Genomic DNA, 25,527 nt, shown 5'->3' on the forward strand with positions numbered 1-25,527 from the left:
TGTGCTATGGGTGTCCTATTGAGGAATTTGGAGCCCGAATGTAGATCGTAGCCAACTTTTTCTTCTATCAGACGCCGTGTCTCTGATTTGATATCAAGCTTCTTGATCCATTTTGAGTTAACTTTTGTGCATGGCAAGAGAAAGGGATTCAGTTTCATTTTGTTGCATATGGATTTCCAGTTTTCCCAGCACCATTTGTTGAAGATGCTATCCTTCCTCCATTGCGTGCTTTTAGCCCCTTTATCGAATATAAGATAGTTGTAGTTTTGTGGATTGGTTTCTGTGTCCTCTATTCTGTACCATTGGTCCACCCGCCTGTTTTGGTACCAGTACCATGCTGTTTTTGTTACTATTGCTCTGTAGTATAGTTTGAAGTCTGGTATCGCTATACCACCTGATTCACACTTCCTGCTTAGCATTGTTTTTGCTATTCTAGGTCTTTTATTTTTCCATATGAATTTCATGATTGCTTTCTCTATTTCTACAAGAAATGCCATTGGGATTTTGATTGGCATTGCATTAAACCTATAGAGAAATTTTGGTAATATCGCCATTTTGATGATGTTAGTTTTGCCTATCCATGAACAGGGTATATTTTTCCATCTTCTAAGATCTTCTTCTATTTCTCTCTTTTGGGTTCTGTAGTTTTCATTGTATAAGTCTTTCATCTCTTTTGTTAGGTTGATTCCCAAGTATTTTATTTTTTTTTGAGGATATTGTGAATGGAGTGGTTGTCCTCATTTCCATTTCAGAGGATTTGTCGCTGATATACAGGAATGCCTTTGATTTATACGTGTTGATTTTATATCCTGCCACTTTGCTGAATTCATTTATTAGCTCTAATAGTTTCTTTGTAGACCCTTTTGGGCCTGCTAGGTATAGAATCATGTCATCTGCAAATAGTGATAACTTAAGTTCTTCTTTTCCTATTTTTATGCCTATAATTTCTTTCGTCTAATTGCACTGGCCAGTGTTTCAAGAACTTTGTTGAACAGAAGTGGTGAGAGAGGGCATCCCTGTCTTGTTCCTAATTTTAGATGGAATGCCTTCAGTTTTTCTCCATTCAGAATGATGCTAGCCTGAGGCTTAGCATAGATTGCTTTTACAATGTTGAGGTAAGTTCCTGTTAGCCCTAGTTTTTCTAGCGTTTTGAACATAAAGGAATGCTGTACTTTGTCAAATGCTTTTTCTGCATCTATCGAGATGATCATATGGTTCTTATTTTTAAGCCTATTGATGTGGTGAATAACATTTATTGATTTCCATATATTGAACTAGCCTTGCATCCCAGGGATGAATCATACTTGATCATGATGTATAATTTTTTTGATATGTTTTTGAATCCGATTCGCCAGAATTTTATTGAAGATTTTTGCATCTAGGTTCATTAGAGATATTGGTCTGTAGTTTTCTTTCTTTGAAATGTCTTTGTCTGGTTTAGGAATCAGGTGATGTTGGCCTCATAGAATGAATTTGGAAGTTATTCCTCTTTTTCTATTTCCTGAAATAGCTTGAAAAGTATTGGTATTAGTTCCTCTTTAAAGGTTTTGTAAAACTCTGCTGTATACCCATCCGGTCCTGGGCTTTTCTCAGTTGGTAGTCTTTTGATGGTTTCTTCTATTTCCTCAATTGATATTGGTCTGTTTAGGTTGTCTATATCCTCCTGACTCAATCTGGGCAGATCATATGACTTAAGAAATTTATCGATGCCTTCACTATCTTCTATTTTATTGGAGTATAAGGATTCAAAATAGTTTCTGATTATCTTCTGTATTTCTGAAGTGTCTGTTGTGATATTGCCTTTTTCATCCCGTATGCTAGTAATTTAATTTCTCTCTTTTCTTCTCTTCGTTAGCATGGCTAAGGGTCTGTCGATTTTTTTATTTTTTCAAAGAACCAACTGTTAGTTCTGTCAATCTTTTCAATTGTTTCTTTTGTTTCGATTTCATTAATTTCAGCTCTGATTTTAATTATTTCTAGCCTTCTACTTCTGTTGTTTTGCTCTTCTTTTTCTAGGATTTTGAGATGAAGTATGAGATCATTTATTTGTTGGTTTTTTCTTTTTTTAAGGAATGAACTCCAAGCAATGAATTTTCCTCTTAGAACTGCTTTTAATGTGTCCTATAGATTCCGATATGTTGTGTTTGTGTTTTCATTTATCTCTAAGAATTTTTTAATTTCCTCCTTGTGTGTCTTCTATAACCCATTGATCATTCAGTAACCTATTGTTCATTCTCCAAGTAATGCATGATATTTCCTTCCTTCTTTTATCGTTGATTTTCAGTTTCATTCCATTATGATCAGATAAGATGCATGGTATTATCTCTACTCGTTTATATTGTCTAAGAGTTGCCTGTGACATAATATATGATCTATTTTTGAGAAGGATCCATGTGCTGCTGAGAAAAAAGTGTAACTGCTTGATGTTGGGTAGTATATTCTATATATATCAATTAAGTCTAGGTTATTAATTGTGTTATTGAGTTCTATAGTTTCCTTATTCAACTTTTGTTTGGAAGATCTGTCCAGGGGTGAGAGAGGTGTGTTGAAGTCTCCCATGATTATTGTATGGTGGTCTATTAGACTCTCGAACTTGAGAAGAGTTTGTTTGATGAACATAGCTGCACCATTGTTTGGGGAATATATATTTATGATTGTTATGTCTTGTTGGTGTATGGTTCCCTTGAGCAGTATGTAGTGTCTCTCCTTATCCCTTTTGATTAACTTTGGCTTGAAATCTATTTTATTTGATATGAGTATGGACACTCCTGCTTGTTTCCGAAGTCCATATGAGTAATATGATTTTTCCCAAGCTTTCACCTTCAGTCTATGTATGTCTTTTCCTATCAAATGTGTCTCCTGTAGGCAGCATATTGTTGGGTCTTGTTTTGTGATCCATTCTACTAGCCTGTGTCTCTTGATTGGTGAGTTTAAGCCATTAACATTAAGGGTTATTATGGAGATATGGGTTGTTCTTCCAGCCATATTTGTTTATTTATGTTACTAAACATGGTTTGTTTTCCTCTTTGATTATTCCCCCCCTCTACTGTACTACCTCCTGCTGTTGGTTTTCATTGATATTTTCCATTTCCTCTTCCTGTAATATTTTGCCGAGGATGTTTTGAAGACATGGTTTTCTGGCTGCAAATTCTTTTAACTTTTGTTTATCGTGGAAGGTTTTAATTTCATCTTCCATCCTGAAGCTTAATTTCGCTGGATACACGATTCTTGGTTGGAACCCATTTTCTTTCAGTGTTTGAAATATGTTATTCCAGGATCCTCTAGATTTCAGAGTCTGTATTGAAAGATCAGCTGTTATCCTGATTGGTTTACCCCTATATGTAATCTTCCTCCTTTCTCTTGTAGCTTTTAAAATTCTCTCCTTGTTCTGTATGTTGGGCTTCTTCATTATAATGTGTCTAGGTGTGGATCTCTTATGATTTTGCACATTCGGCGTCCTGTATGCTTCTAGGATTTGGGATTCTGTCTCATTCTTCAAGTCTGGGAAGTTTTCTCATATTATTTCATTGAATAGATTGCTCATTCCTTTGGTTTGGACCTCTATACCTTCCTGTATCCCAATGACTCTTAAGTTTGGTCTCTTTATATTATCCCATATTTCTTGGATGTTCTGCTCATGGTTTCTTAATAGTCTTGCTGAGCTGTCTATGTTCTTTTCAAGTTAAAATACTTTGTCTTCATTGTCTGATGTTCTATCTTCTAAGTGTTCTACTCTGCTGGTAGTATTCTCAATTGAGTTTTTAAGTTGGTTTATTGCTTCCTGCATTTCTAGGATTTCTGTTTGTTTGTTTTTTATTACCTCTATCTCCCTGTATAGTTGATCTTTTGCTTCTTGGATTTGTTTGTGTAATACATTGTCGAAGTGGTCAAAGTGATCTTTCATTGTCTGATTTTGCTGTCTAATGTCTTCGTTGAGACTCCAGATCATCTGAAGCATGTATATCCTGAATTCTTTATCTGACATTCCATCTGCTGAAGCTATTACCTCTTCTAAAGTTGAGTTGACTTGCATTGCTTGTGGTCCTTTCTTTTCTTGTCTTTTCATATTGCTCGTGTTTCTTTCTGCTTGGTGAAACTGTTGTGTTTTTGAAATTTTCCCCCTATATATTTATATTGCTCTTGTATAGTTAAAAAATCTCCCTTGCAAGGGCGGGCGGCGACTCTGCTCCTCCTCCAATTGGGGTGATCTGTCTACCATGCTGGCAGGCCTCTGGGACTGTTCTGCCGGTCGGTCGCAGGTCTGCCTACCTTGCAGGCACGGGCGGCGTCTCTGCTCTGCCCCTCCTCCAATTGGTGTGACGTGTCTACCACGCCCGCGAACCCCTGGGCCTGTTCTGCCAGTCGATCACAGGTCTGCCTACCTTGCAGGCGCAGGCGGCGGCTCTGCTCTGCCCCTACTCCAATTGGAGTGACGTGACTACCATGCCTGCGGGTCACTGGGCCTGTTCTGGGCGTGGGAGGCGGCTCTGCTCTGCCCCTTCTCCAATTGGGGTGACGTGATACCACGCCGGCAGGTCGTTGGGCCTCTTCCAGGCGTGGGCGGCAGCTCTGCTCTGCCCCTACTCCAGTTGGGGTGATGTGTCCTCCATGCCGGCATGCCGCTGGGCCCTGTTCCTTTGGTCGGTCTCAGGTCTGCCTACCTTGCGGGCACAAGCGGCGGCTCTGCTCTGCCCCTATTCCAAATGTGGTGATGTGTCTGCCGCACTGGCAGGCCGCTGGGCCTGTTCCGCCGGTCAGTCACAGGCCTGCCTACCTTGCGGGCGCTGGTGGCGGCTCTGCTCTGCCCCTACTCCAATTGGGGTGTCGTGACTACTACGCCTGCAGGTCGCTGGGCCTGTTCCAGGCACGGGCGGCGGCTCTGCTCTGCCCCTCCTCCAATTGGTGTGACGTGTCTACCACGCTGGCAGACCGCTGGGCCTGTTCTGCTGGTCGGTCGCATGTCTGTCTACCTTGCAGGCTCGGGCAGCGGCTCTGTTCGGCCCCTACTCCAGTTGGGGTGACATGATACCACGCCGGCGTGTCGCTGGGCCTGTTCCAGTTGCGGGCGGCGGCTCTGCTCTGCCCCTCTGGCCTCCACAGTATTCAGCAGGATCCGAACCGAGAAGCAGTTTCCGCGGGTTCTTTATCCCTTGGCCAGAGCAGTTCCGGGAACCAGAATTCAGCCTCTCCGGGCTAGGTGTATGTTCTGATAGGAGCAGGCTCCAAGAAGCAGTTTCCACGGGTTCTATAGCCCTGGGCCAGAGCAGTTCCGGGAGCCGGAATTCGGCCGCTCCGGACTCGGTGTGTGTTTTGATAGGAGCACGCTCCAAGAAGCAGTTTCCATGGGTTTTTTAGCACTAAGTCTGAGTAATTTGTCTGCGAGACGCAGACAAATGTCAGCCTGAAATTACCTGTTCTATAGCTGAAAGAGGTGCGATCAGTCGAAAACAGGGATGGTGACATCAGCTCTCCAAGATGGTGGCCGCTGGCTTCCTCTGTGGTCTGACAGGTGTGGAGAACTGAATTGGACCGTTTCCTTCCCCTGTCTCAAACCCAGAATTCAGCTCTGAGTACAGTAAATGCACAGCTGGCAGGAGCCCACAGAATCAGCAGTGCTGTATCTTTGCGTTGCTAGTTTCCCAGCAGGCGCCGCAGACTCTAGCCACAGGGCGATTTGCTGAATAAGCAGCATGACCCTCCTTGCGGACAAATCGCTTGCGTTTGAGCCCCCGTAGCTGATCCTTGTGTGATGAAAATCCTTCCACTAGGTTTTGGAGCACCCCAATTTTGCTGGAAATTCCTAACAAGATAGCTTTTAGCCGTTCTAACTCGTCATTTTCCCACACAGTGACGCGGTACACGGAGGTTATGCACTCCCTTCGACGCCATCTTCCCTCTCCCTCATAAAATAAAAAATCTTGAAGACAGTGATAAATTTATAGATACATATGATCTAGCCAAACTGAATTAGGAGGACATACACAATTTGAACAGATCACTTTCAAGCACTAAAATAGAAGTCACCATAAAAAGCCTACCAGTCAAGAAAATCCAAGGACTAGATGGATTCTTAGCCAAGTTCTACAATACCTTGAGAGAAAATGGATATCAGTCAAGAATACAATCAAGTGCTTGCTTCAGCGCAAATATACTAAAATTGGAATATACAGAGAAGATTAGCATGGACCCTGTGCAAGAATGACATGCAAATTCATGAAGCATTAAATATTTTTTTAATAAATTGGAAATTAAAATTGAAGAAGCCTACAGGATGCCAAATGTATAAAATCAAAACAGATCCAAACCAAGGAACATTATAATAAAAATACCCAATGTATAGAATAAGGAGAGCATTTTAAAAGCCACAAGAGAAAGGACTCAGATAACATATAGAGAAAAACCCATTAGGGAACAGCAAATTTTTCAAACAGACCCTGAAAGCTAGAAAATCCTGGGACAACGTATATCAAGCTCTGAAAGAAAATGAGTGCCAACCAAGAATCTTGTATTCAGCAAAATTAAGCTTCATATTTGAAGATAAAATAAAAACCTTCCAAAATAAACAAAATATTAAAAAAAATTATAGCTAGAAAACCGGCACTACAAAACATCTTCGACAAAATATTCCATGAAGAGGAAACAAAAAACAACAATGACAATCAGCAGAGGGAGGTAGTACCCTAAAGGAAAAACTAATCAAAGAAGAAAATCATGTCAAGATAAATAACAAAACTAAACAAATATGGCTGGAACTATAAACCATGTCTCAATAATAACCCTGAATATTAATGGCTTAAACTCACCAATCAAAAAACACAGGCTAGCAGAATGGATTAAAAGAAAAGACCCAACTATATGCTGCCTCCAGGACATTCGTCTGATAGAAAAAGACATACACATACTGAAAGTGAAAGTTTGGGAAAAATCATTCCACTCACATGGACTGTGGAAGCAAACAGGGGTTTCCATCCTCGTATCAAATAAAGTAGACTTCAAGCCAAAGCTAATCAAAAGGGATAAAGATGCACATAGACTTCAAGCCAAAGCTAAGCAAAAGGGATAAATATGGACATTACATACTTCTCAAGGTAACCATACCAACAAGACATAATAATCATAAATATATATGCCCCAAACAATGGTGCAGTTAGGTTCATCAAACAAATACTTCTCAAGTTTAAGAGTCAAATTGGCCACAACATAATAATCTTGGATGACTTTATCAAACCTCTCTCACCATTGGATAGATCTTCAAAACAAAAGTTGAATAAAGAAACTATAGAACTCAATAATACAATCAATAACTTAGACTTAACTGACACATATAGAGTATTTCAACCTGTGTCAAGTGGATACACTTTCTTCTCAGCAGCACATGGATCCTTCTCTAAAATAGACCATATACTATGCCACAAAGAAACTCTTAGCAAATAGGAAAATGTAGAGGTACTACCTTGCATTTTATTGGATCATAATGGAATGAAATTGGAAATCAATGACAAAATAGAAAATAAAAATTTCCCCATCAGCTGGAGACTAAACACTATGCTACTGAATGAACAATGGGTTACAGAAGACATCAAGGAGGAGATTAAAAAATTCTTAGAGGTATTCGGCATTTGTTTTTTAGAAATTGGCTAGCTTCACTTAGCATAATCTGCTCTAATGCCATCCATTTCCCTGCAAATTCCATGATTTTGTCATTTTTTAGTGCTGCGTAATACTCCATTGTGTATAAATACCCCATTTTTTTTTATCCATTCATCTATTGAAGGGCATCTGGGTTGGTTCCACAGTCTAGCTATTGTGAATTGTGCTGCTATGAACATCGATGTGGTAGTATCCCTGTAGTATGCTCTTTTAAGGTCTTCAGGGAATAGTCTGAGAAGGGCAATAGCTGGGTCAAATGGTGGTTCCATTCCCAACTTTCCCAGAAATCTCCATACTGCTTTCCAAATTGGCCTCACCAATTTGTAGTCCCACCAGCAATGTACAAGTGTACCCTTTTCCCCACATCCTCGCCAGCACTTGTTGTTTGACTTCAGAATGGCTGCTAATCTTACTGGAGTGAGATGGTATCTTAGGGTGGTTTTGATTTGCATTTCTCTGACTGCTAGAGATGGTGAGCATTTTTTCATGTATTTGCTGATTGATTGTATGTCCTCCTCTGAGAAGTGTCTGTTCAGGTCTTTGGCCCATTTGTTGATTGGGTTATTTGTTATCTTATTGTCTAATTTTTTGAGTTCTTTGTATACTCTGGATATTAGGGCTCTATCTGAAGTGTGAGGAGTAAAAATTTGTTCCCAGGATGTAGGCTCCCTATTTACTTTCTCTTGCTGAGAAAAAACTTTTTAGTTTGAGTAAGTCCCATTTGTTGATTCTTGTTATTAACTCTTGTGCTATGGGTGTCCTATTAAGGAATTTGGAGCCCGACCCCACAATATGTAGATCATAGCCAACATTTTCTTCTATCAGGTGCAGAGTCTCTGATTTGATATCAAGCTTCTTGATCCATTTTGAGTTAACTTTTGTGCATCGCGAGAGAAAGGGATTCAGTTTCATTTTGTTGCATATGGATTTCCAGTTTTCCCAACACCATTTGTTGAAGATGCCATCCTTCCTCCATTGCATGCTTTTAGCCCCTTTATCAAATATAAGAAAGTTGTAATTTTGTGGATTGGTCTCTGTGTCCTCTATTCTGTACCATTGGTCCACCCACCTGTTTTGGTACCAGTACCATGCTGTTTTTGTTACTATTGGTTTGCAGTATAGTTTGAAATCTGGTATCGCTATACCTCCTGATTCCCACTTCCTGCTTAGAATTGTTTTTGCTATTCTAGGTCTTTTGTTTTTCCATATGAATTTCATGATTGCTTTATCTATTTCTACAAGAAATGCCGTTGGGATTTTGATTGGCATTGAATTAAACCTATAGAGAACTTTGGGTAATATCGCCATTTTGATGATGTTAGTTCTGCCTATCCATGAAGAGGGTACATTTTTCCATCTTCTGAGATCTTCTTCTATTTATCTCTTTAGGGTTCTGTAGTTTTCATTGTATAAGTCTTTCACCTCTTTTGTTAGGTTGATTCCCAAGTATTTTAATTTTTTTGAGGATATTGTGAATGGGGTGGTTCTCTTCATTTCCATTTCAGAAGATTTGTTGCTGATATACAGGAATGTCTTTGATTTATGCGTGTTAATTTTATATCCTGCCACTTTGCTGAATTCACTTATTAGTTCTAGTAGTTTCTTTGTAGACCCTTTTGGGTCTGTTAGATATAGTATCATATCATCCGCAAATAGTGATAACATTAAACAGAGACATGAGATGGGAGGGAAAGGGAGAGAAAAGGTAAATTGCATGGAAATGGAGGGAGACCCTCATTGTTATACAAAATTACATATAAGAGGTTGTGAGGGGAATGGGAAAATAAACAAGGAGAGAAATGAATTACAGTAGATGGGGTAGAGAGAGAAGATGTGAGGGGAGGGGAGGGGGGATAGTAGAGGATAGGAAAGGTAGCAGGTTACAACAGTTACTAATATGGCATTATGTAAAAATATGGATGTGTAATTGATGTGATTCTGCAATCTGTATTTGGAGTAAAAACGGGAGTTCATAACCCACTTGAATCGAATGTATGAAATATGATATGTCAAGAGTTTTGTAATGTTTTGAATAACCAATAAAAAAATTCTTAGAGGTAAATGAGAACATAGATACAACATATTGAAATCTCTGGGACACTATAAAAGCAGTAATAAGAGGAAAATTCATTTCGTGGAGTTCATTCCTTAAAAGAAGAAAAATCAACAAATAAATGACCTCACACTACATCTCAAAGCCCTAGAAAAAGAAGAACAAATAAACAGCAAAAAAGTAGGAGGCAAAAAAAATTAAAATTAGAGCTGAAATTAATGAAATTGAAACAAAAGAAACAATTGAAAAAATTGACAGAACAAAAAGTTGGTTTTTTGAAAAAATAAATTAAAGCAACAGACCCTTAGCTACACTAATAAAGAGAAGGAGAAAGAAAACTCAAAATACCAGCACACACAATGAAAAAGTTAATATCACAACACAAACTACAGAAATACAGAGGATACTTAGAAATTATTTTGAAAACTTATACTCCAATATAATAAAAGATAGTAAAGGCATTGACAAATTTCTTAAGTCACATGATTTGCCCAGATTGAATCAGGAAGATACAGAAAATTTAAACAGACCAATATCAAGTGATGAAATAGAAGAGGCTATCAGAAGCTTACCAACCAATAAAAGCCCAGGACCAGATGAATACACAGCCAAGTTATAAGACCTTTAAAGAAGAACTAATACCAATACTCTACAATTTATTTCAGGATGTAGAGAAAGGCAGCACTTCCAAATTCATTCTGTGAGACCAATATCACTATGACCTCAAAACCAGGCAAAGACACATCAAAGAAAGAAAACTTCAGACCAATATCTCTAATGAATATAGATGCAAAAATTCTCAATAAAATTATGGTAAATTGAATACAAAAATATATCAAAAAATTGTGCACCATTATCAAGTGGGATTCACCCCAGCGATGCAAAGTTGATTCAACATATGGAAATCAACAAATGTAATTCATCATATCAATACACTCAAAGATGAAAATCATATGATCATCTCAAAGGTGCAGAAAAATCATTTGAAAAAATATAGGATCCTTTCATTTTCAAAACAGAAAAACTAGAGATAACAGGAACATATCTCAACATTGAAAAGGCTACCTATGCTAAGCTTCAGACCAACATTATTCTAAAAGAAGAAAAATTAAGGGAATTCCCTCTAAAAACTGGAACAAACAGAGATGCCCTCTTTCACCACTTCTATTTAACATAGTTCTTGAAATGCTGGCCAGAGCAATTAAACAGACCAAAGAAATTAAAGGGATATGTATAAGAGAATAAGAACTTAAATGAGCTGTATTTGCTGATGATATGTTTCTATACCTGGAAGACCCAAAAATCTCCACCAGAAAACTTCTAGAACTAGTAAATGAATTCAGCAAGGTAGCTGGATATAAATTCAACATCTATAAATCAAGGCATATCTGTATATCAGTGACAAACCCTCTGAGAAGGAAATGAGGAAAATTATCCCATTTACAATAACCTCAAAAAAATAAGATACCTGGGAATCAACTTGAGAAAAGAGGTGAAAGATCTATATGATGAAAACTACACAACCCTAAAGAAAGAAATCAAGAAGACCTTAGAAAATGGAAAGATCTACCTTGCTCTTGGATAGGCAGAATTAATATTATCAAAATGATCATACTACCAAAAGCACTACACAGATTTAGTGCAATTCCAATGGCATTCCTCAAAGAAATAGAAAAAGTAATCATGAAACTCATCTGGAGATATAAAAGACCCAGAATAGCTAAAGCAATACATAGCAGGAAGAGTGAAGCAGGTGGCATCACTATACCAGACCTTAAACTATACTACAGAGCAATAGTAACAAACACAGCATGGCACTGGCACAAAATAACAAAAGCAGGTTGGTAGACCAATGGTACAAAATACAGAACACAGAGACTAATCCAAAAAACTATGATTATCTTGTATTAGACAAAGGTGCCAAAAACATGCATTGGAGAAAAGATAGCATCTTCAACAAATAGTGCAGTGAAAACTGTAAATACATATGCAACAAAATAAAATTAAACCCCTCTCTCTTGCCATGCACTAAACTCAACTCAAAGTAGATCAAGGACCTAGGAATTAAACCAGAGAAGAAAAAGTAGGTCCTAATCCTCATCATGTGGGATTCGGCCCAACTTCCTTAATAAGACTCCTATAGTGCAAGAATTCAAATCAAGAATCAACAAATAGGATTGAATCAAACTAAAATGTTTCTTCTCAGCAAAAGAAAAAATCTGTGAGGTGAATAGAGAACCTGCATCCTGAGAGCAAATTTTTACACCTCACACATCAAATAAGCACAAATCTCTAGGGTATATAAAGAATTCAAAAAACTAAGCACCTAAAAAACAAAAACCCAATCAACAAATGGGCCAAGAACCTGAAGAGACACTTCTCAGAAGATGATATACCATCAATCAACAAATATATGAAAAAATGTTCATCTTCTCTAGCAATTAGAGAAATGGAAATCAAAACTACTCTAAGATATCATCTCACTCCAGTAAAAATGGCAGCTATTATGCATACAAACAACAATAAGTTGGTGAGGATGTGGGGAAAAAGGTACACTCCTACATTGCTAGTGGGACTGCATACTGGTGCAGCCAATATGGAAAGCAGTATGGAGCTTCCTTGGAAAACTGGGAATGCAACCACCATTTGACCCAGCTATCCCTTTCCTAGTTTATAAACAAAAGAATTAAAACAGCATACTACATGGACACAGCCACATCAATATTTATAGCAGCACAATTCACAATAGCTAAACAGTGGAGCCAACTTAGATGCCCTTCAGTGGATGAATGGATAAAAACAATGTGCATATATACACAATGGAATTTTACTCAGCCATAAAAGAGAATAAAATCATGGCATCTGCAAGTAAATGGATGGCTTTGGAGAAGATAATGCTAAGTGAAGTTAGCCAGTCCCACCCCAAAACAAATGCTGAATGTTTTCTCCAAATAAGGAGGCTGACTCATAGTGGGGTAGGGAGTGGGAGCATGAGAGGAATTAATGAATTCTAGATAGGGCAGAGGGGCAGGAGGGAAAGGGAGCTGGCAGAGGATTAGCAAGGATGGTGTAATGTGATAGACATCATCATCCAAAGTACATGTATGAAGACACGAATTGATGTCAACATACTTTATGTACAACCAGAGATATAAAAAATTGTGCTATATACATGTAATAAGAATTGTAATGCTTTCTTCTGTCATTTAAAAAAATAAGTTAAAAAATAAAATCAACACCAATAGTCCTCAAATTATTCCATGAAATAGAAAAGAAGGGAATCCTTCCAAACTCATTCTATTAAGCTACTATCACTATCACTCTGATACCAAAACCAGACAAAGACAAATCAAAGAAAGAGAATTTCACACCAATATCCCTGATAAACAAAGATACAAAAATTCTTATTAAAATTCTGGCAAATCTTATACAAATATATTAATAATAGTGCACCATGATCAAGTGGGATTCATCCAGGGATTCAAGTTTCATTCAACATACAGAAATCAATAAACATAATTCAACACATTGATAGGCTTAAAGACAAGAATTTTATTATCATCTGAACAGATGCAGAAAAAGCACTTAACAAAATACAGCACACCTTCATGTTCAAAACACTAGAAAAGCTAGGGAGAGTAGGAAAATACCTCAACATTGTGAAAGCTATTTTTGTTAAATACAAGGACAACATCATTCTAAACAGGGGAAAACTGAAAGCATTCCCTCTAAGAACTGGAACAAGAAAAGGATGCCCGTTTTTTCTACTTTTCTCAACGTTGATCTTAAAATTCTAGCCAGAGCAATTAGACAGAAAAAAGAAATTAAATGACTACAAATAGAAAAGGAAGAACTCAAACAATGCCTATTTGCTGATGACATGACCCATATTTAGAAGACCCAAAAAATTACACCAGAAAACTTCTAGAACTAATAATGAATTCAGCAAAGTAGAGTGATATAAAATTAACTCCCGTAAATCAATTGCTTTCCTATACATCAGGGTAAATCCACCTAAAGAAATTAAGAAAACTATAGCATTCAAATGGCTTCAAAAATTAAAATATTTGGAAATCTATTTAACAAAATAGATGAAAGACCTCTATAATGAAAACTACAGAAGATTAAAGAAAAAAATGAAAAACACCATAGAAGATAAAAAGATTTCCCATGTTCATGGATAGCAGAATTAATATTGTGAAAATGGTCATACTCTCAATTGCTCTATACAGATTTAATGCAATTACCATTAAAATTCCAATGGCATTCTTCATTGAAATAGAAAAATCAGTCATATTTGGAAAAATAAGAGACCCAGAATAGACAAAGCAATTCTTAGCAATTAAAACACAGCTGGAGGCATCCCAATAGCAGACCTTAGATTATACTACAGCGCTATAGTTACAAAGAGCAGCATGGTGTTGGCACCAAAACAGACAGGTAGACCAATGAATGGTACAGAGTAAAGACACAGAGACAAACCCACATACATGCAGTTATCTCATACTAACTGAAAGCTAGTATGATGTGCCAAAAATATACATTGGAGAAAATGTAGCCTTTTCAAAAACAGTTCTGGGAAAACTGGAAATTCATATGTAGCAAAATATTATTGAGCCCAAATCTCTTACCCTGCATGAAACTCAAGTAAAAGTTGATCAAGGACTTAGGCTTGAGACCTTAGACCCTGTGCTTAAAAGAAGTAAAAGTAGGCCCAAATCTCCCACCATGACAGCTTAGAAACTGACTTCCTTAACAAGACTCCTAAAGTGCAGGAAATAAAATAAAAAAACAAATGGGATGGATTCAATCTAAAAAGCTTCTTTATAGCAAAGAAAACAATAAAGAATATGAAGAGAGAGCCTACTGATTAGGAGAAAATTATTTCTACATTAATCTCCAGGATAAATAAAGATCTCAGAAATTTACCCCCCCCCCATAACCTAGTAGATAAATGGGCTAAGGTACTGAACAGACACTTCACAGAAGAAGAAATATAATTGGTCAACAAATATATATAATTCAACATCTCTAATAGCTAGAGACATGCAAAGTAAAACAACACTGAGATTTCATCTTACTTTGGTTGGAATGACAATTATCAAGAATACAAGTAACAATAAATGTTGGCAAGGATTTTGAGAAAAAAGCAAACTCATACAAGGTGGGTAGTACTGCAAATTGGTGCAACAATTATGCAAAGTGGTATAGAGATTCCTCAGAAAATTTGCAATGGAACCACCATTTGACTCAGTTATCCCACTACTAATGATATACCCAAAGGACTAAAAATCAGTATTGTATAGCTACATGGTGCATCAAAGTTCATAACAGCTCAATTCACAATAGCTAAGCTATGAAACCAACCTGGATATCCTTTAGCAGATGAATGATTAAATAAAATATGGTATATATACACAATGGAATATTACTCAACCATAAAGAAGAATGAAATCATGGCATTTGGCAGTAAATGATTGAATGGGTAACTATCATGCTAAGTGAAATAAACCAAATCCCCAAAACCAAAGGCCAAATGTTTTCTCTGATATGCAAGTGCTAATTCACAATAAGGTGGGTGGGTGTTGGAAAGAATAGAGTTACTTTGGATTATACAGAGGGGAGTGAAGGGAGGGGAAGTTGTATAAGGGTAGGAAGGATAGTAGAGTGGATCAGACATTATTACATTGTTTGCATTTATGATTACATGACTGGTATAACTCTATACCATGTACAACCAGAAGAATGAGAATTTATACTCCATATATGTATAATATATCAAAATACATTCTACTATCATGTATAGCTAGTAAAGACAAATAAAAAATAATAATAAAAATGTTTGAAGCAAATGTGGTAGCAGAAGTTTAAGATTTGAGAAAACTTTGCAGAAGATATTTGTACATTCTTAATTTTACTCTGTTTTTCTGTGTTCTTAAGCTATAAGCAATAATAAAACTATAGCCTTTTTCAATCAAAACAATTCCTCTGAATAACACGTGACAGAGTACGAAAAATGAAAGATCACTGAGAAGAGTCATATTTTCCCAAGGAATGTCTCATATTTCTATTCTGCTCCCCATGCTCTCTGCTCTTAGAGACATGTCACTCAAGGAGATAACTGAGTACCAGTCAGCCCTGCCCTCTCTTACCTGAGCAGACCACAGAGGCTGTGTTTCCATGGGCACAGGCAGGAACACCCAGGGCAGTCACAGGACAATTCCACAGGAAGGACTCAGATCCTGAGCAGTGGAATCTGTCTCTCCAGATCTCATCTCCTCCTTCCACAAAGTATGCTCCCTTTGGGGTGGAGATGGCGACTCCACAGCCCAGCTGACGGCAAACTACATTGGCATTGGCCATATTCCAGTGGGAGGCACAGAGTGTTCTCCAGCCTCCAGAGGTCTTCATCTCCACTTGACCCTCACACTGAGAGCTGCCATTTTTCATGAGCCTGACTTCTGTGTACTCTGGCAGGGGAAGACAGGATTTCAGTAATATCTCACATTTGTTACCACATCAAAGTGTGCAGAAAGGTTAAAGTCCTGCTGTGGGTCTCACCTGAGCAGACAACTTGCACAGCCCCTCTGTGTTGGCAACTGCCTGCAGGACAGGGCACTCTGGGGCAGAACCAGAGCTCAGGCTCCCATCCCTTACACTGGAACTCTTCAGCCCAGACCTGTTCACTGGCCTCTCTGAAGGGCAGGTCCAAGAGAAAAGATGCTGCCTTGCCACACCCCAGCTCTGCACAGATGACGTGGGCAGTGGGTAATGTGAAATTCCCATAAGGTACTGGAGTCCATCCTCCTCCAGAATTCACCTCCACTTGCCCAGAGCAAGGTCCACCTCCTCCATCCAAACGCACAAATCCTGTGGAAGAACATAATCAGTACAATTACTATCTACAATTACTATCTAGGAATTAGGAGTTACATGTCTCAGGAAAGCTGTAAAATCTTTTCTTTTCCCAGGAATGGGATATGGAGAATGAATTCAGTGGTGTCAGAATAGAGATTCCACACGCAAGTGCCTGGAGAAAACTTTAGGAGGAGGAATTTGTAAAGTCAGCCCTAAATTGCCAACTCCAAAAATAAATAAATAATGTTATATATAATATATATTAATATATTATAATATATATTGTCTTATATAATATGGACATGGTATTCTGTGTATTATAATATATCTAATTGTGTGTCTGTCTGTGTCAGTCTATCTCCTTTTTAATAAGCCCTATATCTATCCCCTGAATTTGAACTCTGTGTAGAAAAAGTCTAGGATTAATTTTTCACTATTTTATCTTCAGAAACTTTCAGTTCACAGGTAATCATTACAACTAAGTTAACATTTGTTAAAGAATGAAAAAGTTCAAAATGTATCAAAAATGACAATTTATATTAATTTCCCATTTAGAGATGAGAAAAGATCCCACTAAATTGTGTGAGACAGAGATGGAAAGTAGGTTATGGTGACTAAGATAATCTGGCTTCTTTATACACCATCCTTCCCATTGAAGAAAACAGAGAATTTAGAAGTAGGATCAGCTGGGCAAGGTGGTGTATGCCTATAATCCCAGTGGCTCTGGAGGCTGATCCAGGAGGATCTGGAGTTCAAAAAAGCCTCAGTGATGACAAGATGCTAAGAAACTCATTGATCAGTTTGTCACTTTCTAAATAAAATACAAAAAAATGGGCTGAGGATGTGGCTCAGTTATTGAGTGCTCTTGAGTTTAATTCCTAGTTCCTACCCCAAAAGAAGTAGGAACAGAAGTTGTCAAAAGAAATTTGAGCCTGTTTATTTGCCTTTTTGTTTTGTTTCAAGAGACCATTCTGTTATTAATAAGTAGAGTTAGAAGAAGCCATTAGATATCTATTGAAGTTGATCAGGAAGTGATTTTTAGTATTGGATCAGACCTTTGGGGAGGCATCTGACTACAGATATGGAATTGTAATAATAATAGGTTGATGTCCTGAAGAAGGAATCCTTTCTCTGGAAAATAACATGTTCAGTAATTTTTCTTTTCAAAGTAAGCCATCAAAATGGAATACCCAGTATGGGTAGAAATGCCTCTGATTGGGAAAGGATAAAAATGAGGCAGAGAGATCTTCAAAGGAGACACAATCTGAACTTTCCTCTTAGGCCTGATACAGGAGAGAGGTGTACAAAGACAATATTGAGAGTCTGCTTCCCCATTTTGTTACTCACAACATTATCATGTTTTCAGAATTTGTCATGTTGCCTGTAATCCCAGTGACTAGATGTGTTTCTAGTGGCTGGGTATGTACATTTAAAGAAAAAAATGTCATTATCTTTGCAGAGCTTTACATCCAGTGGGGAGAAAACCCATTTTAAGCCATTGAAGTTTTTGAGCCACTAGATGGAAAAAGGAAGAAAAATTGCATCTTCAGAAATCTATTGATTCATATGAATCATTCTCACTCTAGTAAATTACACATTGCAGCCATATAAATCTCTGTCTGATCTTTTGCTCCACAAACACATTGCTCCCCTGGTCATGTTTTGGGTTTCTTATGAAAGTGCCATCCAAGGGACCTTTTCTTCCTCTATTCAATGCTTCAGCTTTGAGCACTCTTGCAAATCATTTTCCTCCTTTTGTGCAGGAGGGGTGTACTGAGTTAACACAATGTACACAGATTGCCCTTCCTACACCAGGGTCTTAAGTACTGCTGAGATAATCCAGGTAATCCTTATGTGCTCTTTATCAACCTTTGAAGGTCATTCCCCACATACTGTAAGCTTCCTCTGTCTTCTTCAGAAAATTCTATTTGTCTTCCCATCCCATCCTTATCAAATTTATCTGACAATATACTCTTCTTGTATCATTGTTTCTATCAGATATAAACTATATAATTTTCCCCATATCTTGTCACTTTATGTTTTCCTTCATTTCCATCTAAGTAAATGTAGTTTAACTGAAATATTCTGACATAGTGTACATATTAATTGAGTAAATTCATGTGCTGATGTATGTATGCATTGCATTTCTTTGTCTCTTCAAAAAGTTTTCATTTCTTTTTGGTAAAAGCTTCCAATACGCTTTTTCTCTAGTTTTTGAAATGTAGTTTATTATTGTTTGCTATAATCATTCTACTGTGCCACAGTGCACCAGAACTTGTTGTTCCTATTTAAGTAAAACCCATTGTTCATTGATCAATCTGTTGACTTACATTCCCATTCTGGACACTCTCTAGTCTATGGTAACCACAATTCTATTCTCAACATCTATGAAGTCAACTCTTACATATTTGACATACAGTGAGATTATAAAATACTTGTCTTTCTTTGCTTGAATTATTTCACTTAATCTAATGATCTCCTGACCCATGCATGTAATATCAAATGAAAGGATTTAATTCATTTTTATGGCTAAATAGTATCTCATTGTATTTATCCATTTATTAGCTGATGGGCATTTAGATTATTTCCATTTCTTAGTTACTATGAATAGTGCTGTCATAAACATGGGAGTACAGATATCTCTTTAACAGTGATTTTGCTTCCTTTGGACATATGCTCAACATTGGGATTACTGTGTCATATGGTAATTTGTGTGGGGTATGCAGGATGTCTGATAATGTCTTTGTACCTCCTTTATTTCTAAAGGATAGATTTGCTGATTCAGTATTCTGATTGGCAGGTTTTTTTTCGTTTATATGAAAATCTCATGGCACTCATTTGTGACTTATATATTTATATTTGAGAAGTCTGCCATCAGGTGAATCAGGACATCCTTATATGTTATTATTATTATTATTATTATTATTATTATTATTCTCTTGATGCCTGAGAGTCTCTATCTTTCATCTTTGAGAGCTGTACTATAATTTATGGAGATAAGAATCTGAGGCTTCCAGTCACAACTGTCCAATTAAGTTTTCATCTTCAAATAGAGCCTTAACCCTCTCCATATTGTGCTGTCAGGGGTTGAGGAGGAATGAGGTGGGAAGTCCTGTGGCCAACAATGGTACAATGCTATATCACACCTTGAAGCCACAGCCTGCTAAGACATCACAGAAGTGGGGAGGTACCAAGGCCCTCTGTGCTATGAGCTGCCTTCAGCTGAGGTGGACTCGAGGCTCCAAATTCATAGAACCAGCCCAGGGGCAGCAGGCTCTTTTTGAGTCTATCCCACCAGCACACAGGTCTTGTTCTGTTATCTCTGTTCTACATTTGAGGCCTCAAATTCCTGCTCAATACTGTGTATGATTACTGTTGTTCTGGCACTAAACTCTAAGACAAAGTCCTGTGCCAGCACTGTGCCCTGATCCTTAGAGAGTTTTGCTTTCCCCTCTTCTGCTAGAGGTTGGAAGAGTTGTGGTGGAGACAGTTTCTTTGCTGCCCAACTAAAGACCAGTTCCAGAGTCTCAGTGTGAAGTTACTGGCATGGGGACAGTATTGTTGGGCTTGTCAGGCACCAGGATTCACTGTTGCAGGCCTAATACTGGGTTTCAAGTGTAAGATCTGGGCTTAATTCCCTTTCCATTCCCCAAAAAGTATGCATTTCTCTTCATGTTGGATTGGGAAAAGGGCAAGTCTTCTTTCTTCAGTGTCTCTCTCTCTCTCTCTCTCTCTCTCTCTCTCTCTCTCTCTCTCTCTCTCTTCTAATCTTTGTAAAAGCATGCACTCACCTGCCTTATTGTCTCTTATAAAGCCAGTTTAGTGTGTGAATTACAGTTAATGTGGTGCTTTTGTGGGAGATCACTGAACAACCACCTGATATGAATCTAAATTATATAATATCATACCACAATAAATATGCATTAATATTTTGTTTCATCTAACAATGATTTGTAAGCACAGGGCTAAATTCATCTCGGGCATATGAGTTTATATCACAGGTGTTGTTTTGAGAAAGAAATGTAGAGAGAATCTATTGTAGCAATGATGGAAGAAAAACTTGTGACTCTGAACAAGTTCTCTGGTCCTTCCTGCCAATGAGTTGATAATGTCTGAATCTGGAAAGGAGAATTGTTACTTTGTGTTACTCTTTAAATTCCCCTGTAATGTGTTTAATCCTATCTCTGCAGGTACACACCTACCAACTCAGTGAAAAATTATGTCTGGTTATAGATATATAAACACTCAATTCAACTGAAAAAAGCAAGCCCCATTCTTGTCTATCTTTTGAAAAGAAGATATGTGTGGTAATTTATAGGTAAATCAATAGAAACAAAATTATGAAGATAATCTTAAGTGAAATGATTGCACAAAAACAAAATCCTATCCTTTTAAGTATGACTGCAGAGAAGGAAAAGGACAATATTTGAGATTTACAAAAAATAATTAAATCACATTACCCACTGCTATTTTGAATACCCGGGTCCATGGAGACCTCTTAGTCCTTGGTGCCTTGTCTGTCTCTTATTTCCCTAGAATCACACACACACACTTTTGCTCCTTTCCATTCTCTAATGCAGTGGAGAATGTGCAGACCCTACCTGAGCAGATGACACCTGCATCCCACTTGTGTGTGCAATCGTGTTGCCCCCAGCCTAGAGAAGGGCACTTCCACAATTGGTCCTCCTCTCCTGTGCACTTCAGGTCCTCCAGCCAGATGGGCCCTGATCCCTCCCCAAATTGTGCAAAGAGTATGTCATGGAGGGCCACTCCACAGCCCATTTGTCTGCACACCACGTGAGCATCATTCAGGTCCCAGTTGTGGTCACAGACAGTTCCCCAAAAATGTTGGTGAAGAATCTCCACTCTTCCTGCACAGCGACTGCCACCATCCACCAGGCGGATTTGTTGAGTTTCTGAGGAGAAAAAATCATGTCAATCATTGTATTTACAAATAAAAGGAGAAGGGTACTCTTGTCCTCTGGTACTCCTTTCCCCAACCAATCTACATTCAGATTGCAGAGCTTGCTATGTAAGACATGTAGGTTTTTTTTTTTTTAATAGCAGGGCAGCAGCTAAGTTTCAATTCCACCGCAATAAGTAAGAGAATTAATTGTTAAAAAATAAAAAATGAGATTAAACACATCATAGTCTAGTTCAATGTCTCAGGTAGAAGTTATGAGGTAGTTGCTATCAGAGTTAAACTTACTATTTGCAGAGATCTTCAAAGATCTGATAACATAATTCTAGAATGTCAGGTTTCCTACCTTGAGTAGTTGAAAGTGTCTTTTTATGATTTCTAAAAGTCAACTGGCCAGCATCTGATTAGTTCTTATAGAGCACATACACTTGAGTGACAATGGCCTGAGATGTGGGAGGACCAGAGCACAGGGGATAGAGTATGGAACTAGGATAAGATCATCAGAAGCCTCAGGTGACAGCCATGAATCCAGGAGAAATCATAATCATATGGTCATTAAGACTGAAAAACGAATGGACCATGGTTCACCTCAAAATATTTCACTAATAATTCTAGGTTTCAGAATTCAGAATGGACATGTAATATCAAAACTTGACTCACTTTAGGTAGATTGAGCAAGTTCCCCAAAAAGATGATTTCGGATATCCACATCACTAAACTTCACTAGGTATTATAGAATGTTACTTTTTTCCCTAAATTCTTCTTTCAGGAGTTGTTATTATTTAAAAAAAATAAGAAGTAAATAGCAGAAAAGAAGTAACTTTGTTGTGACTCTGTGAGTTAAAAATGTTAGGGCACAAAGGGATAATTTTACTTTAAGAAGAGAAATAGAGGAACTACAAAGAACTATTTATCAAACTATGTTTGATAACTCTATAGAACAGGGAGAAGAAAAAGTGCAGCCCAGAGAAATGTACAAAGCAGTTTACAACCTCATCTCCAGCTGCCTGAGTGAGGGAGGCAAAGTGTAAGCATAATGTAAACTGGAGAGTGCAGACAACCCAGATGGTTCTTACAAGCTTTCGATCTAACTTGGGGCATTTCTCTGAGAGGGAGTACGCTTGTACAACAAGCAAACTTTAGAGAAAAATTCATCACATTGCTCATCAAGCTCTCCAAGTGATATAACCAGGAACTATTTTAAGAAGTGGCCATTATTAGGGACTAAAGTACTCTGGGGTTTAGACAATATGGAGTAATCACAATTTTAGGCCCCTGGGCCACCCTGCCACAGTGATTCAGCGTAAGTTAGTGTTCTACAGTCTCAGATAGGAAGATTGCCTATCACAAATATGCTGAGAGCATCGAACTGTAGGGGAGGGATGGAGGTCTCATTGGTGTGTGGTCCAACCCTCTGTGAAGAAGAGCAATTCCAGGCACATGTGGTTGCACATAGGGACCAGGTGTCAGAGCTCAGATACAATGTCTGGCAATTCATGGCATTGCCATGTTGCCTATTTCAGGGTTTACACTATTGTCCACAGGCTTTCCAGGGATTCACCTTGGCTAGGACCCTTGACCCTTCTAGAGGCCTCTGGGACAAGTGTGTGACTACCTGTTGGGTCTTCAGACCACTGAAGGAAAAGCTGACTTGACATTTGACATGCCTTCAGGTTTCCATTCAAACATCTGCAGGGATATTATGGCCTGTATTGTCAAGACTTCTTTAGCTTCCTTGATAGCAAACAAAGAGAACAGTATAGCCAATCTATTGCCTTCAATCCCAGCATGTTTGATGGGAAGAGAGAGGAATTGCAACTGGTTTTCTTTTGCATTTTACTAACTTCCACATACCTGGTAGATTCAAATGTTACATGATGTGGAAAAGGTATCTTCAATGCATATATTTTAGCTGGGAAGAATTTTTGACATATTTTTCTTTATGCTTTATTATATTCTCTTTACTACTCTTTGATTAATTTGTTTTTAATTCTTCAAATGGATTTTTTCTCTCTTCCTCTTTCTCACTGACCCTCCGTTTCTCTTTATTGTATTGGTGATTGAACCCAGAGGCACTTAACCACTGAGCTACATCCCCAGTCTTTTACAATTTTATTTATTTATTTACCTATTTATTTATGAGACAGGTTCTAAGTTGCTCAAACTGGCACTGTACTTGTAATCCTCCTGCCTCAGCCTCCAGAGCCCATAGGATTATAGGTAGTGCCACCTGCCTAGTTAATGTTCCCCTCTTTTTTTGTTATAAATATTTTTCTTTCTTTTTATAATTCCCCTACTTCCTTCTCTCTTATTTTCCAACTTTGATATTTTTAAATTAATTTTCCTTTTACTAATTTTTTACTTTCTTTTTAATTCTATATTTCTTTTTCTCCTTATCAATTGTTACAGCTGTTTTAGTTGTTGCTGAGTGCAATTGGTTATTACTGTATTTCTATAGCTAGTTTATTTATTTATTTTATTTGGTATGCTGAATTGAACTCAGGGGAACTTAACCACTGAAACACATTCCCAGTTCTTTTTTTATTTTTATTTTTTTGGGGGGTGGTTTTGTACAGGGAATTAAACTCAGAGGCACTGAACAACTGAGCCAAATCCCCAGCCATATTTTGTATTTTACTTAGAGACAGGGTCTCACTGAGTTGCTTAGCACCTTGTTAAATTGCTGAAGTTGGCTTTGAACTCGCAATCCTCCTGTCTCAGTCCCCCAAGCCAAGGAGATTACAGACATGTACAGGCTTCTTTTTTTTTTTTTTTTTTTTTTTGTATTTTGAGACATGTCTCACTGTGTTGCTTAGAAAGTTGCTAAGTTGCTGAGGATGACTTTCAACTCACAATCCTCCTGCCTGAGCCTCCTGAATGGCTGGGATTATTGGCATGTGCCAACATGTCCAGCCAGTTTATTGTTAGGTTGTGGTTACTGCTCTTGTTTTCTTTTTGCTGAGTTATGTTGGTGATCAAGCAGAGAACCTCAAGCATATCGGGTGTGTGCTTTGCCACTAAGATATAACTCCAGCCAATCTAGAGAAGTTGCACCTTACTGAAGCTATGACCTGTCCTGCTGAAGTGTTGCTGGGTATTTCCACTTAATGAATAGGGAATAGAGAAATCCACAGTGTAGATGAGGCTGCCACAAGTAGCCATAACTCCTGCTCTTGGACAATCTCCACATTAAGAATACATGGGCAAAATAATTCAAATGTTGTGGAAAAATGCCTTGAAGGATCTCAGTACAGGTTGCTGCCATATCCTCTCAGACCAAACACTAAAAATAATATTGGATAACTAACTACAGAAAGAATGCCCTACACACAGTGCTGTCTATAACAACATGCCTGAACTACCAGAAGGACCCCATTTGTATGAGAAATATAGAGAAAAATATTATGTTCTGACATAATACCTGGAGTTTCAAAATCCATTATTACTAGCCCAAGAAACCACAGAGAAACAACCACTTTGAATTAATCTCAGTGTCCACTTTGAATTAATCTCAACTCTACAGGACACCTACATCCCAAGGCACATCATTAAGAGAAGGGTGCTTACTAAGAAGACCCTAACATAACAGATTTATAAGCAGAAACACTAACAGCCAGGGGGCCATGAATGATGTACTTGAAAACTTGAGAGAAAATAGCTGCCACCTACATGACTATGTTTAGAAAAATTATCCTTAAGAATTAAAGGAAAATAAATCTTTTGAAGATAAGCATCAGTGAATGGAATTTTGAACCACTGATCCTGCACTGTAGAAGATAATGAAGCAATCCTACACACAGAGTAGGAAGCAAGACAACCTAGCCATGACAGCATAGGAAAGAATAAATCTCACTAGAAGAGGAGATAAACAAGTTAGAAAGAGGAAAGAATTAAACATTATCAATTCAGTAAATTGTCAAAGCTTCAAGATGAATAAGGGAGAAAGATATAACCACAGATTATTCAAACTCTCCCAGAAAAATAAAATGACAGGCACTTGTAAAAACCTTTCAATAATACTCTGACTGAGACCACCACACTAACC

At 37.9% G+C, this 25,527-nt stretch overlaps 1 protein-coding gene and 1 pseudogene across 1 annotated transcript in view; one reads left to right on the top strand and one right to left on the bottom strand.

Moving 5' to 3' along the window:
• Nucleotides 1-25,527, bottom strand: part of LOC143398307 (scavenger receptor cysteine-rich domain-containing protein DMBT1-like) — a 182,500-nt gene that overhangs the window by 60,827 nt on the left and 96,146 nt on the right. The window contains exons 20-22 of the mRNA XM_076855297.1: nt 21,163-21,477; nt 16,265-16,573; nt 15,856-16,173 (exon numbers count right to left, since the gene is read on the bottom strand). Of these exons, the coding sequence (XP_076711412.1) occupies nt 15,856-16,173; nt 16,265-16,573; nt 21,163-21,477 (942 nt within the window). The remainder of the gene's footprint in view (nt 1-15,855; nt 16,174-16,264; nt 16,574-21,162; nt 21,478-25,527) is intronic.
• On the top strand, nt 6,133-6,233 carry LOC143398799 (U6 spliceosomal RNA; annotated as a pseudogene).

This window comes from Callospermophilus lateralis, chromosome 4 (genome assembly GCF_048772815.1).
Source record: "Callospermophilus lateralis isolate mCalLat2 chromosome 4, mCalLat2.hap1, whole genome shotgun sequence".
NCBI lineage: Eukaryota > Metazoa > Chordata > Mammalia > Rodentia > Sciuridae > Callospermophilus > Callospermophilus lateralis.